Below are 18,164 nucleotides of genomic sequence, written 5' to 3'. Positions count from 1 at the left end.
GATCTGGTTGTACCCGGAGTAGGCGTCGAGGAAACTGAGGAGGGCGTGTCCGGATGCCCCGTCGACCAGCCTGTCGATACTCGGCAATGGGTATGAATCCTTGGGGGCATGTCTTGTTCAGGTCGGTGTAGTCGACGCACATGCGCTATTTTCCCGAGCTCTTTTTCACCAATACCACGTTTGCCAGCCACGTGATGTATCTAACCTCACGGATGAAGCCAACGTTCAGCAACTTCTGGGTTTCAGTGATAATGGCTTCTCGCCTTTCACCCCCGACCTTCCGCTTCCTTTGAGCTACTGGCTTTGCTTCCTTATGTATTGCTAACTTGTGACAGATGAAGTTAGCATCAATACCTGACATATCGGCACTAGACCAGGCAAAGAGGTCGGCATTCTTGAGGACTTCAGCCTCGAGCTGCTGTCGTAGCTCCGGGCTTAACTGCCTGCTGATCTTCGTGCATTGCCCCGGGAGTTTCCCGATCTGGAGGTCATCGAACTCGTCGATGGGACTTGGTCGCTCATCATGGGAGTTGGACCTCGGATCGAGATCGCCGACATCCACGTGGTTGATGTGAGCCACCGTAGGGGGGTTGCTCTTGCACTGCTCGCTGGAAGGGGAGACCTTCAAGCTCTCGGTGTAACATTGCCGTGCTATTTTTTGGTTTGCCTTGACGGAGATAATCTTCCCACCATTCCCCGAGAATTTCATGGTGAGGTGTGGGGTAGACACCACTGCCCCGAGTTGATTCAAGGTCGGCCTCTCTATGATTATGTTGTAGGAAGTGTTGGCTTCCATGAGGAGGTACCGGACCATAATCTGCCTTGTGTCTGGGGAGGTCCCGAATGTTGTTAGCAGGTCCACGTACCCCCGAGTGTGAACTTGCTCTCCTGCAAAACCGACTAGGGGCTCTGTGTGAGGTTGGATGAGAGAGTGGGGATGTCTAACCTGAGGAACATTGGTCAATACAAGACGTCGGTCGAGCTTCCTTGGTCAATCAGTGTCTTGTGGACCTCCCAATTAGCAACTTCAACGGCGATGACCATGGGGTCATCCTGGTTGGGGCTGACGCCAGCGTAGTTGTCGTCGGTGAAGGTGATCGGGGGTGAGCTCTGGTGCGAAGCCGAGGTAGTGGAGTGGATGTTGTTGATGTTGCGCAGGTGTCTCTTCCGGGCTGAGCTACTGGCTCCTCCCCCTGCGAAGCCACCTGCAATTGTGTTGATTACTCCCCGTAGGGGAGCTGACCCTGTTTCTTGGCTTACCTCGGCTTGCACTGCTCTGCCGGTGTTTTGTTGAGAGCTAGAGGGTTGGTCCGTACGAGCTCCTGAACCACGACCTCTGCCTCGTCCTCGTCCACCATAGCCTCCTCGGTGACCCTGCTGTCATTGGACGTACTGGTCGAGGTGGCCTGCCTGGATGAGTTTCTCAATGCGGTCTTGGAGTGTGCGACACTCTTCAATGGTGTGACTGTGGTTCCTGTGGTACCGGTAGTGTTTGGACTTGTCCGCACTGTTGGGTGTATGACCTGGTGGTGGCAGGGTGAGCAGGTTGCTGTTATTGGCCTCCTCTAGGATGTGAACTCTGGGCGTGTTCAGGGGAGTGTAAAAGTCGTATCTCCCCCCTTACTTGTCCTAGCAGTTTTCTTGAACTGGCTGTCGTTAGTGACCCTCATCTTGTCCTTGTTGCCACTATCAGTCTTTGCTTGTGATTTTCCGCGAACTTGGTCACGGAAGGCGGAGTGTTCCTCCATTTGTATATATCCAGCAGCACAGCTCGTCCATATCGCGAGGAGCTTCATGACATAGACTGTCAACGAACGGTCCAGGCTTGAGTGCCATGAGCATTGCGTGTAGAACGACCTCAGGGTTCAGATTCCTTATCTTTACCGAGATGGCGGCAAATCGTTCCATGAACGCCCAGAGTGGCTCGTTGTCGTTCTGTCTGAGGCTGGCCAGGGCGGCTGACATGATATGATGAGGTCAGCTCGTTGCATACTGCGCCGTGAATCGCTTGACTAGAGTGCTGAAACTGTCGATTGACTCAGCGGGGAGCTGGGTGTACCAATTAAGTGCAGCCCCCTTGAGTGTGGTCGGAAAAACCCTGCACAGTATAACGTCGTTATTGGTGTAGAGGTTTACCTACGTTGTATACAGGTCGATGTGCTCATCCGGGTCCGTCGTGCCGTTGTAGCGGTCGAGGTGGAGAGGTTTCCATCCGTGAGGGAGCGGCGTTTCCATGATGCCATCCACGAAAGGATGACGGCGGAAGGTTGCTTGATCCCCCGTGGCATGAGTAGGGGCCTTGCTGAGTTCATGGGCTGACTTGTTCGTCGATGCATGAGACCGATGCGTGGCAGGTCGTGGAGTCGGTGCCCTAGTCCCAGTTCGGGCTGAGAGACCAAATGCCCTTCTTCCTCGTGGAGGTTTCTCGCCTCAGGAGGATGATCAAAGGGGCGTCGAGGGAGCTGGGCGTGAATCCGCTCGTTTTCAGCGCGTAGTCCGCTAGATCAGCTTCATTAGCAGTCCGCATTGCGGCTAGGTCGATTTTGTGCTTGGCACGCATGTTTTGCAGATCGGCATCGTGTTGTTGCCGCATCTGTTCGACCTGTTCGATCAGCCTTCTCAATGCCGCTTCGTTGTCCATGCTTGTCGTGCGATTTGCGTCATCTGTTGCGCGTCTACTATGGCTTCGGGTGAATACCATAAGTGTGGCCGATAAGAGTTGTCTTGATCGGCCCCACGGTGGGCGCCAAATGTTCTTACCGGGGATCTGAGGTAGAGTTGATCCGCTGGGTAAGGTCGGTGAGCCTCCTTCGCTGGTACGTTGATGTTCCAAGATGGGGTGGTACCTACAAAAGAGGCTCTGATGCTAAAATTAGGCTTTGTATGAGTATGAGTCTCGTATAAGTATGCATGTACCTTGGTGTGAATTAGGGTTGCGTTAAGCCTTGGGCCTGAGATCAGTTATGATCTGATTAGATAGCGGATCTCGTCTAGGCCGAGATCTTCCCAGCACATGTCCGAGGTCGTCCTGTGACTCGGCATAGCACTACGGATAATACACGTTCTAAATATATGATTAATTTTTAAGTCCGACTTTAATATTAAAAATACTATTTTTAATCGATGTTATAGGATGTTAATAATTTATTTTACACGTAATCGACTTTCAAATTTAACTTTCATTTCAAAGACCACTTTTTCTTTAAAAAGTTTTCTAATATTTTTCTCATAATAAAATATTATTGACACCTTCATTAAAAAATATGTTTACGTTATTGTCGTCGTGATCCAAATTAAAACATTGTTTAATAAATATATTGAACTAAATTGATTTTAATCCACGTAATTAGTTAAACACTCCTATAATTTTCTTTGAATAATCCTAGTTTTATTTGTAGCGACTAATTTTGACTTTGGGTTGCTGCTTTATAACGTTTAACCGTTGAATGGTCGTAAACGTGAGCTTGTTTTTCTCGTTTTGCTATGAGTATTTTATTTGTAATTATATTAGCGAAGAAAAAAAGTACTTCATACTTCATAATTTTTAAAATTTTTAAAAATTAAATTAAATTGATAGTTATAGGTTGTTATTTAAAGAATACAATTTTTTTCTTTAAAAATTAAAGAACATAATACTCCATTGAAAAATGAAAATAAAAAATGATTATACACTATATATCTTTTATTATATCTTCTTTATAATAAGTATAGATATATAAAAGTTTGTTTATATATAAATATTTAGACTATTTTATCCTTATAAACAGTTTTTAAATTACTATCTCTTATTGTCCTTCTCTTTTATCATTTTTTATTTAATTTTTATTTTCTTTATTTAACTTTCAATAAGTTTTAAATTAATTAATCACTTATTTCATTATTTTTTTACTTTTTAATTAATAAAGATACATAGTATCTCTTTCCCAATAATAAACTTAATTTGTTTAAGAAGAATTTTTCTTTATATCTGTACTTCTTTTTATGTTTATCGTAAATTATAGTATTTAGTTAATTTATAATTTATATCTTTTTTATATATAGTTAAAACTACCTTTTGTAATTAAATATCATTGATAAAACATAAAAAAAAAAAAATTAGAGTACAAAAGACTCAAAACTAAACACATATATTGCAATTATAAACTTTTCATATTGTTCCTTTAGTTTTACGGCATGACCTGTATAAATTTAGGTGTCTCGTGTTTAAATAAGATAGAGCAAAACATTTGAAGTATGCTTATTTATATATAATTACGACTTTTAGCAAGAATTAAAATGATTAATGTTATCAAAATGAAAAGATTAATAAAAAATACTAAGTAAATTAAATATAAAATTAATTAATACAATTAAGAATTGTTATTATAAAATTTGTGTATATCGCAGGCGAGTTCCTCCACACCCTGGCATGCAGTTTGAGAATCTGCACAGCAACAACAAAATCTTTGTCACTGTCCAAACCCTCTGAATCTTCTTTGCTTTCAAAGGGGGAAGTTGTGCCCAGGTCCTTTCAAGAAAACCTGTTTTCACAAATTTAAAAATAATAACATTATATAATAAAATTTAAAAAACTTACTACCTCTTCCTATGTATAAACCTAATTACATAATTTAATAAATTTAAGAAAAATAGTTAATTTAGTTAATAACAATAATTTTCTCATATATATATATATATATATATATATATATATATATTAAACTATTCTTACATTATCTCTCTTTCTTAATTAATACTTATATATTTTCTAATGAGTACTTTTAAAAAAAAATTATAATTTATACATTTTATCAAATTTAAAAACAAATTTTAATAAAAAATATTTTAATATAACATGAATTAGATTTTATGTAAAAAAAAATCAGTAATCATTTTGCACGTTTTTTACGTGATTTTTACCAGTACCATATAACCAACCATGTCTGCGGTGATATTTGTCCTTTTTTTTGCTCGACCACGGACCACTCATTCCATCCCGTTCATTATAAAACGAATCGCGACCATTCTTCGATTACTTTCTTATTTTTCATCTACATTCACCGTTACATTTTAATTCTTTAGTAATACTTTTTTTATTTATATTTGTTAAAATGTTATTAAATAAATAATGAATCGTGGCCATACTGGAGTCCACAAGTTAAATGTAGGTACGTACTGTCTTCTAATTAATTAACCATATAATGCAATAGTTCCACTTTAATTTTCTGGCTATTTATACGCATCCATTGCTTTGTGATCTCTAAAACTATCCGCGGGAAACAAAATATAAACACATGCACTGGTCAGCAATTGCATCAATGTAAAAAAAGAGATGCAGATTGATAATATTGAAGAGAATGCTGGCAATTGCAATACGAACCTTGTTATCACCAAGTGCACAGGCGAAACACAAGCAAATTTGGCTTCACTTATTACTCAATACGTTGAGTCTCTAAATCAGTGCAGCTTCCGCAACTTGGGTACACTTTCCCTGCTTTCTCTTCTTTTCAATGTATGTTTACTTTTTATTGGTTTCATTTCAGCCAAAAACACTTTATTTGGTGTAACTCCAAATAATGAGATACTCTACTCATTTCATCGTTATATTATTATACGAACTACTGCAGGCTACCCCACTAATCAGGATTTAAACTATGACGTATTATTACCGTTGCTTAATTTTCATTTGAACAATGCCGGTGATCCATTTCTAGGGAGTAGTTTCTCCCTAAATTCAACAGCATTTGAAGTGATGGAATCATGCTTTGGAGTGCAAGAGGTGACATACTCAAAGATCCAAGAGGAGTTGGCTAGACATGAAGGTTTGGGCCATCCAGGGCCCAATGGGCCTTATGGGCCTGGGAAGACCCAAGTTGAACTTTTCATGGGCCATAGTTTGTTATAGCTATCTTCATATATTTTGTATACATCATGTTAGTATAGGTATCATATATTTTGGTCTTGTATTTTGGACCACATAGAGTAACATTTTAGGTTTTAGGCTAGTTGGGCCTAGTTTTGGGCTTCATGGGCCTTTGGGCTTTTGGTACCCAATATTGGGCTCATTTTCATTCTTGTAATTTTTCCTTTCCATTGTATTTGTTTGGCCATTGTAATTAGGCCATTAGATTAGGATTAAAGGAGGATTACTAGTTTAGTTAAATTAGGGTAAACTAGGTTTAATTTAGCATGCATTTAAGTTGCATTTTGAGTCACATGGATCATGCTACCTTGGCTGAACATGTGTGACTCAAATTCAACCCTAAATGCACACTAAATCAAAACCAAATGCACCAAGCACTCATGGGACCGGTCATACACATGTGTGACAAGATTTGAATTCAAATTCAAATTTGAATTCAAATCTTGGCGCCAACATGGTGACCACTCATGTGGCGCCAAGTGTATTCATATTTTCGGATGCATATATGTTCCCTCCTTCACCTATTGTACTCACTTTGAATATTGAATAGAAATTTGAGAGCCTTTGGCCGAGTTTCTCCCCTTCAAAGTCACCAAGATTACTCACCTCAAAACCTTAGGAGTTCATCTTCTTCTTCTCTTTGAAGTGAGTAATCCATTGCTTCTTGAGCTTGGATACTTCCCTCCATAGCTTAGGAAACCTAGATCCGAGTTTCTCTTGTCTTCAAGTGTTCTTCATCACGGTTTCTAATCTCCTTTGAAGAAGATCCTAGCATTGGCGGATTCAAGGAGGAGGTCTTACTTCACTTCTCCTAGTCTTCTCCATCATTTTTGGTATCAAGAGCAAGGTTCTTCAAGGAGATAAGTTGTTTCACTTTTGAGTCCGTTTCTTCTTGTGTTCTAGTGTGTTCATTGTGTTCTTCTTGTCTTGTTTGAGTTTATTTTCGGATCTATATGTTTTGAATCACATTTTGTTCCATAGATCCATTGGTTGATTGTTTTTGAATTTTTTTCCACAATCAACATGTTTAGGACCTATTAGCTTGTGCTTGTTTTGATTTAATTTGAGTCTCTCCATTCTTGTATGTGTCCGTGATTGGACTTCATGCATTTGCATTAGATTTTGGTTTTTAATCCATGTTTTGTCTTAGAGTTTGTGTTTAGTTCTTATATGTTCAAAAACTCCTTGAATAGCATGTTGACCTAATTGTTTTTTTAGTACATTGTTCATCATTTTTTTTTGATTCGGTCATACTTCTAATGTGCCTACCTATATGTGCTTTTTCTTTTACCTTATTGTGTTCATGATTTGCTATTAGTCCTAGCAAGTTTCCTTAGAGTTAGGTTTCCTTTGTGTCTTAAGTTTTCAAATCACATTTCCATTGAAAATCTTCTAAAAAAATTTGTGACTCAAAATTTCAAGTGTAATCCTACTTCTAGTGCACTTTTCTTGTGGATTCAAATTTTAAAAAAAAATGATGAGTTAAGAGGCTGGAAACAGAGTTTAAAACAGAGCCTAAAAGACATAAAAGTTGAAAAGAAAAATAGTTCAAAAGGAATCCAAACCAAAACCTAAAAACTAGTGCACTAGTTTCTCATTTTCACTTGAAATTTGACCTAATTTTTGGCTGATTTGTATTCTCATTTTCTATAGCTTGGAATCATATAAAAATTTGAAACAAAAGGCAAATATACTCTCTGGACTCTTAACTTGATACTGGAAAAAGAAAGAATAAAAAAAAAATATAGAGAAGACAATTTAAAAGGAAAAAGCCGAGAGGTGTACAAGCTGAAAAATCCACTTGATTCCTTGTTATTGTTTTGGCTACTACATTTGCTATACTTGTCCAATTGTCTTCAAATTTTTTTTGTTTTGTTCATCTATTCTAGTACCTATCTAGGAACTCTTCTCTCTGAGTGCTAGCTTTTAGTTGGAGTCTTAATTTTCAGTTTTACTTGTTGAACCTCTTTGAGTCTTGTCATATTATTACTCTTAATTTTGGTATAAGCTTTTCAAATTGTGCTTTTATTGCTTGTCTTGTTTTCTTTCAATAAATTCCTGTGCTGGAAGTGGCCTCAAATCCTTGCTCAAGGATCAAGCATTGCTCAACAAAGATTAGGAAAAGTTTGGACACTAAGACCTAAAAATTTGACCTAATTTAGTGGCCAAAACTTATCCTAAACTTCCTTCACTTGAGTGACCTTTTCCTTCACCTTGTGAGGCTGCCACCCTTAACCTCTTGTTGTGTATCTTTTGCAGGTCCAGTAGCATCCATTTGAAGGATTAGTGGTGGATTAAGACACTTAAACAAGTGTTAGAAAAGTTGAACACAAAACCGCCACTAATTGGTCACCAAAGCCGCCACTTTATTGCTTTTTAGGCTAGTTTAATTTTTGTCAATTCTCTTGTATTTTTAAACCAATTTGTAAAGCTTGGAGGGAGTATTAAGAAGCTGGTCAGGTATATCTACATCCTTGATAGACTCTCACGTGTAGTACTAGTGGAAGTGGCTTGGAAATTTCATATGTTTCAAGCTTCCACTTAGGATATCCGACTAGTTGCTTAACTTGCTTCTTTTTAAGTTTTCTTGTACTTAATTGCTTTACTTTGTTGCCTATAAACGTCTAGAATTGTGTAGTTTTATTTGCTCACGCTTAGTTAAGTGTCAAAAACAAACAAATTTGTGAAAAGCATACAAAATTTTTGTGAAAAGTTTTGGGGAATTGAAAATACCACAAAGGAGTTTAGTGATTTCCACTTGAAAAGGCTTGGTTATTAAGTGGCTCTTTGTAGCTCACCTCCCTTGATAGTGCAACTTGTACACTTAGACTTCCAAGTGCTATTTTCATTCCTAGAAAATACCAAAAATATTTTATACCTTTTTGCATAGCATATAAACTCTTATTGCTTAATCATGAGTCAACATTCTCAAAATAGTAGTGACTTTCAATCTCCTAAAAGTTTTAAAAGAATTGTAAAGGAGGTTGAAGCACTAAAACTTTGGAAGCAAGATGAAGTACTTCAAAAACAAAAAGAAAAACTTGAAAAAGAAGTACAAATCATGGCTTTAGAACAAGAGATTCAAATGATTAAGCAACGAGAAGAAAAACTTTTGAAAAGATTAAATAAAAATAAAAGTCCAAAAGGTTCTTCTAGGAGCTCAACCAAGAGCTCCAATGATTCTCAAAGCCAAGAATATGATGGTAGTTTGAACATGGATGCATACTACCAACCTCATCCTAGGAGAGTCATTAAAGAACACAAAGTGAGGGAATCAAGGGTTGATCTCCCTTACTTTCATGGAAAAGAAGATGTGGATGCCTACTTGGACTGGGAAATGAAAGTGGAGCAAATCTTCACTTGTCACCAAGTAGGTGAAGAAAGAAAAGTTCCCTTGGCCACCTTAGCTTTCCAAGGACAAGCTATGTATTGGTGGACATCCTTAGAGAGAGAGAGAAGACTTCACAATGACCCTCCAATCACTTATTGGAATGAGTTGAGGAGTGCTATGAGAAGAAGGCACATACCTTCTTATTATAGTAGGGAGCTTATGGATAAGCTCCAAAGACTCCAACAAAAGAATATGAGTGTTGAGGAGTATAGACAAAAGATGGAGTTGTATCTCATGAGGGCTGGCATAAGGGAAGAGGAAAGATTGACCATTGCTAGGTTTTTGAGTGGTCTAAATTTTGACATAAGAGATAGAGTTGAGTTACTCCCTTATAGGGATCTTGATGATTTGGTCCAACTTTGTATAAGGGTGGAACAACAAAATTTGAGAAAAGGAAAAACTCAAACTAACTCTTATATCAAGAATGACTACAAGAGAGAGGGTCAATATGACTCTTCTAAAAACTCTAGTAAGGGTCAAGAAAAAGAAATAAAAAAAGAAAATGATAAAAATGTTGTCACTTCTAGTAGTAAAACTAGTGACATCAAATGCTTTAAATGTCTTGGGAGAGGCCATATAGCTTCTCAATGTCCCACTAAAAAGGTCATGATTTTGAGAGGACAAGATATTTATAGTAGCCTTGATGAATCTAGTTCTACCACTTCAAGTGATAGTGAGACTAGTAAGGAAGATCCTCAAATTGAAAAGCTATATCCTGTTGATGGTGATCTTCTTATGGTCAAAAGGCTTCTTGGAAGTCAACCTTGTCCCACTTCACTGTCACAAAGAGAGAACATCTTTCACACAAGATGTTTAGTTTCCAAAAGAACTTGTTCTCTCATTGTTGATAGTGGATCATGTTCAAATTGTTGTAGTACAAGGTTGATTAACAAGTTAGCCCTTACCACCATTCCTCACCCTCACCCTTACAAACTTCATTGGCTCAATGAAGGTGAGGAATTGGAGGTGAATCAACAAGTGAAGGTCAAGTTTTCTATAGGGGATTATAAAGACAAAGTTTTATGTGATGTGATCCCTATGGAAGCTTGTCATATTTTGCTTGGTAGGCCATGGCAATTTGATAAACAAACTATACATGATGGCCTCACTAACAAAATATCCTTCACTCATAAAAATAAGGAAATTGTTTTTAATCCTTTAACACCATCCCAAGTGTTTGAGGATCAAAAGCAAATGAAAAAGAAAAGAAACAAAGAAAAGAAAGAAGGAAAGAGTGTGGATAAAGGGGACTCCACTAAGACCTTTATGACAAAAGAGAGTTATTTTATGACCAAACAAGACTTGAAAAGAACTCTCTTTATTCACAAAAGTCTTGACTCTTATCCTAATGCTGCCACTTATCTTAAAGTTGAGAATGAGGAACAAAATGAATTTCAAGTAAAGAATTCTTCTCAACTTCGAGATATAGTGAAGAAGGAGTGGACTATACCTAGTGTTACTCCTTATACTACTTCCTTGAAAGTGCACAAGGAAGGAAGTATTTCTTTCGATTTCATAAAGCACCCAATTTTCGGTTTACATTGTTTAGTAGATATAACTTGTAATAATCTATATTCTATGTTTGATCTTATGGGAAGTTCTTATTTTTTTGAACTTAATATGTTTCCTTCCCTACAAGACAAAAATAGATTATATGACTATGAGTATCTAATAAACAATCAAATCCAAAATTGTTTAGGACGTTTTTTAGTAGTATTTTCTTTATATTTTAGGAAAATCCTAGGCTACCATTTAGGGTACTTTAGGCAAGATATTGTAGTATTTAAAAATCAGTCTTTTCATTGTCTTAGTCATAGTGTTCTTACATTTTTAGGTTTTACTTCTAGGTTATGCTTAGAAGAGGAGCCTATTTCTAGAGAGTCTAATATTTTATCTTTCTTTAGGTTAGATACTAGGACTCCTTTAGGATCCATGATCTTTTCTTTTACCATGTTACTTCTTATTCCTTGCATGTTTTATATGTAGGTGTTAATTTTTCTTTTTCTTCTTCCATTCATCCTCGAGATTTGAGGACAAATCCTTTTCAAGAGGGAGGGGATGATGGAATCATGCTTTGGAGTGCAAGAGGTGACATACTCAAAGATCCAAGAGGAGTTGGCTAGACATGAAGGTTTGGGCCATCCAGGGCCCAATGGGCCTTATGGGCCTGGGAAGACCCAAGTTGAACTTTTCATGGGCCATAGTTTGTTATAGCTATCTTCATATGTTTTGTATACATCATGTTAGTATAGGTATCATATATTTTGGTCTTGTATTTTGGACCACATAGAGTAGCATTTTAGGTTTTAGGCTAGTTGGGCCTAGTTTTGGGCTTCATGGGCCTTTGGGCTTTTGGTACCCAATATTGGGCTCATTTTCATTCTTGTAATTTTTCCTTTCCATTGTATTTGTTTGGCCATTGTAATTAGGCCATTAGATTAGGATTAAAGGAGGATTACTAGTTTAGTTAAATTAGGGTAAACTAGGTTTAATTTAGCATGCATTTAAGTTGCATTTTGAGTCACATGGATCATGCTACCTTGGCTGAACATGTGTGACTCAAATTCAACCCTAAATGCACACTAAATCAAAACCAAATGCACCAAGCACTCATGGGACCGGTCATACACATGTGTGACAAGATTTGAATTCAAATTCAAATTTGAATTCAAATCTTGGCGCCAACATGGTGACCACTCATGTGGCGCCAAGTGTATTCATATTTTCGGATGCATATATGTTCCCTCCTTCACCTATTGTACTCACTTTGGATATTGAATAGAAATTTGAGAGCCTTTGGCCGAGTTTCTCCCCTTCAAAGTCACCAAGATTACTCACCTCAAAACCTTAGGAGTTCATCTTCTTCTTCTCTTTGAAGTGAGTAATCCATTGCTTCTTGAGCTTGGATACTTCCCTCCATAGCTTAGGAAACCTAGATCCGAGTTTCTCTTGTCTTCAAGTGTTCTTCATCACGGTTTCTAATCTCCTTTGAAGAAGATCCTAGCATTGGCGGATTCAAGGAGGAGGTCTTACTTCACTTCTCCTAGTCTTCTCCATCATTTTGAAGTTTGCGTGCTTGATTGGTTTGCAAATCTGTGGGAAATAGAGAAGAATGAGTATTGGGGATACGTCACAACTGGTGGAACTGAAGGCAACCTTCACGGGATTTTAGTAGGGTTAGTTACCTAGTTTATTCAACAGTACTTCATTTAATTTCTTTTTGATATTTTAAAAAATATATATACATTGCAAATACAAACATTGATTTATATCTTTATTATACACAGGAGAGAACAACTTCCTGATGGGATATTATATACCTCTCAAGATTCGCATTATTCAATATTCAAAATAGCAAGAATGTATCGAATGCAGTGTGTGAAGGTTAGAACATTAGTCTCGGGTGAGATTGATTGTGTTGATCTAAAGGCTTTACTTGTTGCACACAAGGACAAACCAGCCATCATCAATTTAAACATAGGTCTCTTCTTGTCTTTGACTAGTACTCTATGTAGTACACGTTACTGTTAATAATTAACAACCACATTCATGCACACACACCTTTTTACAAATGTAGACACATAATTAGAAAGGTTTAATTGGTATATTTATGCAGGGACAACCATGAAAGGAGCTGTAGATGATGTTGAACTTGTAATACAAACGCTTGAGGGATGTGGTTTCACTCGCGACCGATTCTATGTTCACTGTGATGCAGCTCTTTTTGGAATGATGTTGCCTTTTATCAAAGGAGTGAGTTTAAGTTATAACTTATTAATTAATAAAATCATTATTTTGATGTTTGCTTAGGGATTAATGGAGATGCTAAGGTCGGTCGTGTGAAGACCAAACCATTCAAATTGATAAATTAAATTTGAATTATGAAAAAAAATTTCACCATCCTTACCTCAATTACAATCTACAACAAAAAAAAGAGCCAAGAAAAAAGCTGTAGTTGTTCTTTTTTTTTTTTTTACTTGGTGTGGATTTAGGTAGCAAGATATACGAGGGATAAAGGGCACGTTTTAAATTCATGAGGTGGGATCTATAGATGCTTATTAATTACTTTGAATATATGCAACAAGGTAGGGTATAAAGGAGTAGGTCGGTGAAAACCCAGATGAGTTTTTGGTAAATCAGTACAAAGACTAAAGAGTACCAGAAAAAAGTATGATACATTAGTTTTTGATGAAATTTATTATTCTCAATAAGGATAGAAATAAGTTTATTTTTATATACAAACAAAATAAACAACACATAGGATGACAGATGCATGTATAGGAGAGTAGGGACACTTCTTAATACTAATAAAAAAAAGACATTTTATATTTCTATTTGAATACATATTTAGTTTGATAGTGTGTAGTTTTTTTATTCAAAAGAAATTTTAAGAATAAAACTTATACATCAAAAGATTTTTGCGACCTTTATTATTTATTATTAAAAAAAATTATTTTTATTTAAAAAGTTAAAATTGTTAAAATAATGTGTATACAAAAACATATATATAATGATCCCCTTTTAAAGCTATTTAGTTTTTTTCTTCTTAAAAATCATTAATTTCAATCAATTAAAAAAATTAATTAATATGGACTAAACCATTTATATATATATATATATATATATATATATATATATATATATATATATATAAAATGGAGATCCCTTTGATTTTAATATTTTTTCAGAGATTTATATCATTTTATTATATATTAGTATTTTAGTTTGTGTAATGGATAGATATGTTTATTATATATATAATATAATTAAAATTTATGATTAATTATATATAAAATACTATATTTTAATATATAAGTTATATTTTAAAATTATGATAAATAATTTATATTGTAAGAAAATATATTTTTTTATTTATTGATAATTTATTTTAAAATATTAATATTTAAAATAAATAATCATGATAAATAAAAATAAAATAAGATAAGAGATTAAAAAAATTATAACAAACTCTTTCATTGAAAAAAAACTCCAAAAAACACACAAGGTTCGTATTTAATATATAAGCGTTGATTAAATATATAAATTATATTTAAAATAAGTATACATAAATATTTTTAAATATATATATATATATTATATTTTAAATTTATTATAAATAATTTATATTGTAAAAAAATATTTTTCATTTATTAATAGTTTATTTTAAAATATTAATATTTAATTAATAAATAATCATGATAAATAAAACCAAATTAGGGAGGAAGTTAAAAAAAGCCCTATAATCCCTCTAGTTGAAGAAAAAATAATTGTACATTTATTTTATAGTCACATTTAATTTATATTTTTTTAAAATTATTTATATCTTTATAATTATAAATTATCGCACTTATTAACATGTTTGTAATCTCTATTATTTCTATTTCTTTATTTTATATTACTTTAAAACAAAATTTATAGTATGTCTTTTTTTTATTATATAATAATAATAATAATAATCTTATTATGTGTAGGCAAATTATATTATTGTATTACATTTTTATTACTATAATTTTTAAATTTTTTACTAATTAATTTATTTAAAATTTTAAACATATGTCTACCGACATATTATGTGAATCAGGTCCATTAACCTATTTATAGTTAAAGGTGTGATTTTTATAACTTATTTAAAAGACATTAAATAGACTTTAAGATTATAGCAAACTTTTCAAATGGCTGAATATCTAATTTAAAATAGGCATATATAGATCAAGTGGACAGGTCAAGATCAAGCCATATAAATTTGAGAAGTAAAACAGGGTCAAACTTGGTAAAATTTAACATAGCTTAGACCATTTTCACATGAATGCGAAATTATAAGATAAAATGTTTTTCCTTGATATATAATTTTTTTAATAGTATTTTTAGGAGAGAAAAATAAAAATAAATAAAAATTTCATAGGCTATAAGGTAATTTATAATACTAAAATTTTTATAAAAAAATAAACTGACTTATGCTTAATAAGTTTTAATTAGTTTACATTTTTTTTCTTAAAAGTATTTATAAAAAAGTTTTGTTTTTTTGTTTATGTAAAAAAAAATTATTTATCATCTTTCTTAAATTTGTAAATATTATTTTTTGTTCTTTTTTTTTTGTAAAATGAATAAATTTTGGTTTTGGGTCTTATATATGATATTTATTTTTTAATTTTCATCCCTTTAAAATCTAAATTTACTATTTCTTAATCTCTAACAATAATTTTAAAGTAAAAAATAGTATTTATTTTAAGGACATATATATTTTTTAGGATATCACACACTAATATGACATCGTTAACAATTTTAGATAACATCTGATATAGTTATTTAACTTTTTAATAAACAAATACGTAATTAAAATAAATACACAATAATATGGACTAAAAATAATAATTCTAAATTTAAGAAACATAAAAAATAGATTTTTTTTATAGAAATCAAAACAAAAATTTATTCATTTTAAAAAAACTAAAAACACATTTAAAACTATTATTTTGATTGGGTGTTGCATATGTGTAAATCTATCTATTTTCTACAATATTATCTATAGAGGATTCAAGCAGTTTTAAATTAATTATGACTTCATCTAAAATATTGTGTGGGTTATTTCACAGGCATCAAGAATTAGCTTCAAAAAACCCATTGGAAGTGTAACTATTTCCGGACATAAGTTCTTGGGATGCCCTATTCCTTGTGGTGTTTTAATAACTCGTCTAGAATACATCAATGCATTATCCAGAGATATTGAAATCATTGGTTCAAGGGATGCCACAATCACAGGCAGCCGTTGCGGGCATGCTCCAATCTTCCTTTGGTATGCCTTAAAAAGAAGAGGCTTGATAGGACTCCAAAACGAAGTGCAAAACTGCATAATGAATGCAGTTTATTTACAAAATCGTCTACGAGATGCTGGAATTGGTGCAATGTTAAACGAGTTTAGCAATATTGTGATCTTTGAGAGGCCTCTAGATGATGAGTTTAGCCGTAGGTGGAGTTTGGCATGCAATGGAAATATTGCACATGTGGTGGTGATGCAGCATGTTACCATTCAAATGTTGGACTCCTTTGTCAGTGAATTTCTTCAAAAACGATCCATTTGGTTCAAGGATCGACGGTTTCAACCGCTATGCATTGCAAACGACATTGGTTCTCGAAACTGTGCTTGTTCAATGCACAATTCCATATCATGATTGGAAATCTATAAACTAATTTAAACATATATATACATCTATACATCTATACAGCAACAACAAAATCTTTGTCACTGTCCAAACCCTCTGAATCTTCTCTGCTTTCAAAGGGAGAAGTTGTGCTCAGGTCGTTTCAAGAAAACCTGTTTTCACAAATTTAAAAATAATAACATTATATAATAAAATTTAAAAAACTTACTACCTCTTCCTATGTATAAACCTAATTATATAATTTAATAAATTAAAAAAATAGTAAATTTAGTTAATAACAATAATTTTCTTTTATATATATTAAACTATTCTTACATTATCTTTCTTTCTTAATTAATATTTATATATTCTTTAATGATACATATTTTTTTTAAATTATAATTTATACATTTTATTAAATTAAGAAAACATATTTTAATATAACATGAATTAGATTTTATGTAAAAAAATCAGTAATCATTTTACACGTTTTTTACGTGAATTTTGCCACTATCATATAACCAACCATGTCGGCAGTGATATTTGTCCTTTTATTGCTCGACCACGGACCACTCCTTCCATCCCGTTCACTATCAATTCCTTTCCTATTTTTCATCCACATTCACCGTTACATTTTAATTCTTTAACGATATTTTTTATTTTTATTTATTAAAATATTATTATATATTAAATATATAAATTATTTTATAACACTTTAATGAAAAATATTATTATAAATAGATAACACTTTTTATTTTAATATTATTATTTTTAATTATTTTCAAAATCAAACTCTCATATGAAATAAAAATATTACATAGGTTATTTTGTAATATTATTTTAGAAAAATATACTATACATAAGTAATATTTTTTTTTTATTTTGATATTATTCTTTCTAGTTACTTTTAAAATCAAAGTCTCACATCTAATAAAAAAATATTAAATAAAAGTATATTTCTCTCATTTATAATTACTTTTCATAATTAAAATTTCACATCGAGTAAATTAATGAATAATCCATAAAAATATATATATAATCACATAATTATATTTAAGATAAATAAATTTTGATATTTAATATATAATTAATAATGATTAATTAAAATATTTTCAACTTTCTCTTAAAAAACTTGTACGAATTTAGAAAGTATAAAGTATAATAATTAATAGTAACATCTATATTAAAATTAATTATTATTTTATAAAATTAACAAAAACATGCTAACATCATTAAAATATTTTAAAATATCATTTTGACAATTAAAAAATATTATTTAATTATGCAAAAATATTATTAATGATGTTTAATGACATGAGTTATATATAATATTTGATAATATATTATAATTTTTTTAATAATTATATATAATTAGATAATATTTTTTTAATATTGTTAAAAACTCGTGGCAATGGTTTTTTCTTTTTTTTTTTTCATTCTATTTCTTTTTTAAACTTTTGCAATGATATTTTGTCTTGTCTGCCCGACCACTTGTACATTCCCGCTGCCAAACATTAATTACGCAGCAAACTTTTGCAATAATACATCATACAATGTCCTACTTTCATTGCCCTTGTTTGCGGGGCAACTCGTTCAATCCCGTTCATTAAATAATGTATCGTGGCCATACTGGAGTCCACAAGTTAAATGTACGTACTATCTTCAAATTAATTAACCATATAATAGTTCCACTTTACTTTTTTGCTATTTATACGCATATTCATTGCTTTGT

General features: G+C 33.2%; 1 protein-coding gene across 1 annotated transcript; it reads left to right on the top strand.

Annotated features, from left to right (window-relative positions):
- Positions 1 to 8,816: 8,816 nt before the first annotated feature.
- LOC145950075 (alanine decarboxylase) lies at positions 8,817 to 16,492 on the top strand. Its single transcript, XM_083061003.1, has 5 exons — positions 8,817 to 8,862; positions 12,298 to 12,469; positions 12,581 to 12,774; positions 12,910 to 13,046; positions 15,887 to 16,492. The coding sequence occupies exons 1-5, from the start codon at positions 8,817 to 8,819 to the stop codon at positions 16,460 to 16,462; spliced, it is 1,125 nt and encodes a 374-aa protein (XP_082917129.1). The 3' UTR covers positions 16,463 to 16,492.
- The last annotated feature ends 1,672 nt before the right edge of the window (positions 16,493 to 18,164 follow it).

The sequence above is a fragment of the Cajanus cajan genome, chromosome 7 (genome assembly GCF_000230855.2).
Source record: "Cajanus cajan strain Asha chromosome 7, NIPB_CcT2T_4, whole genome shotgun sequence".
Taxonomy (NCBI): Eukaryota; Viridiplantae; Streptophyta; class Magnoliopsida; order Fabales; family Fabaceae; genus Cajanus; species Cajanus cajan.
Note: the sequence above shows the minus strand (reverse complement) of the source record. Positions and strands in the feature narration are given on the sequence as shown.

Coding starts and splice junctions, on each gene's coding strand:
- LOC145950075 (XM_083061003.1), top strand. CDS start 8,817: ATGAGTCAACATTCTCAAAATAGTAGTGACTTTCAATCTCCTAAAA. Junction 8,863..12,297: donor TGACTTTCAATCTCCTAAAA/GTTTTAAAAGAA, acceptor AGAAGATCCTAG/CATTGGCGGATTCAAGGAGG. Junction 13,047..15,886: donor TGTTGCCTTTTATCAAAGGA/GTGAGTTTAAGT, acceptor GTTATTTCACAG/GCATCAAGAATTAGCTTCAA.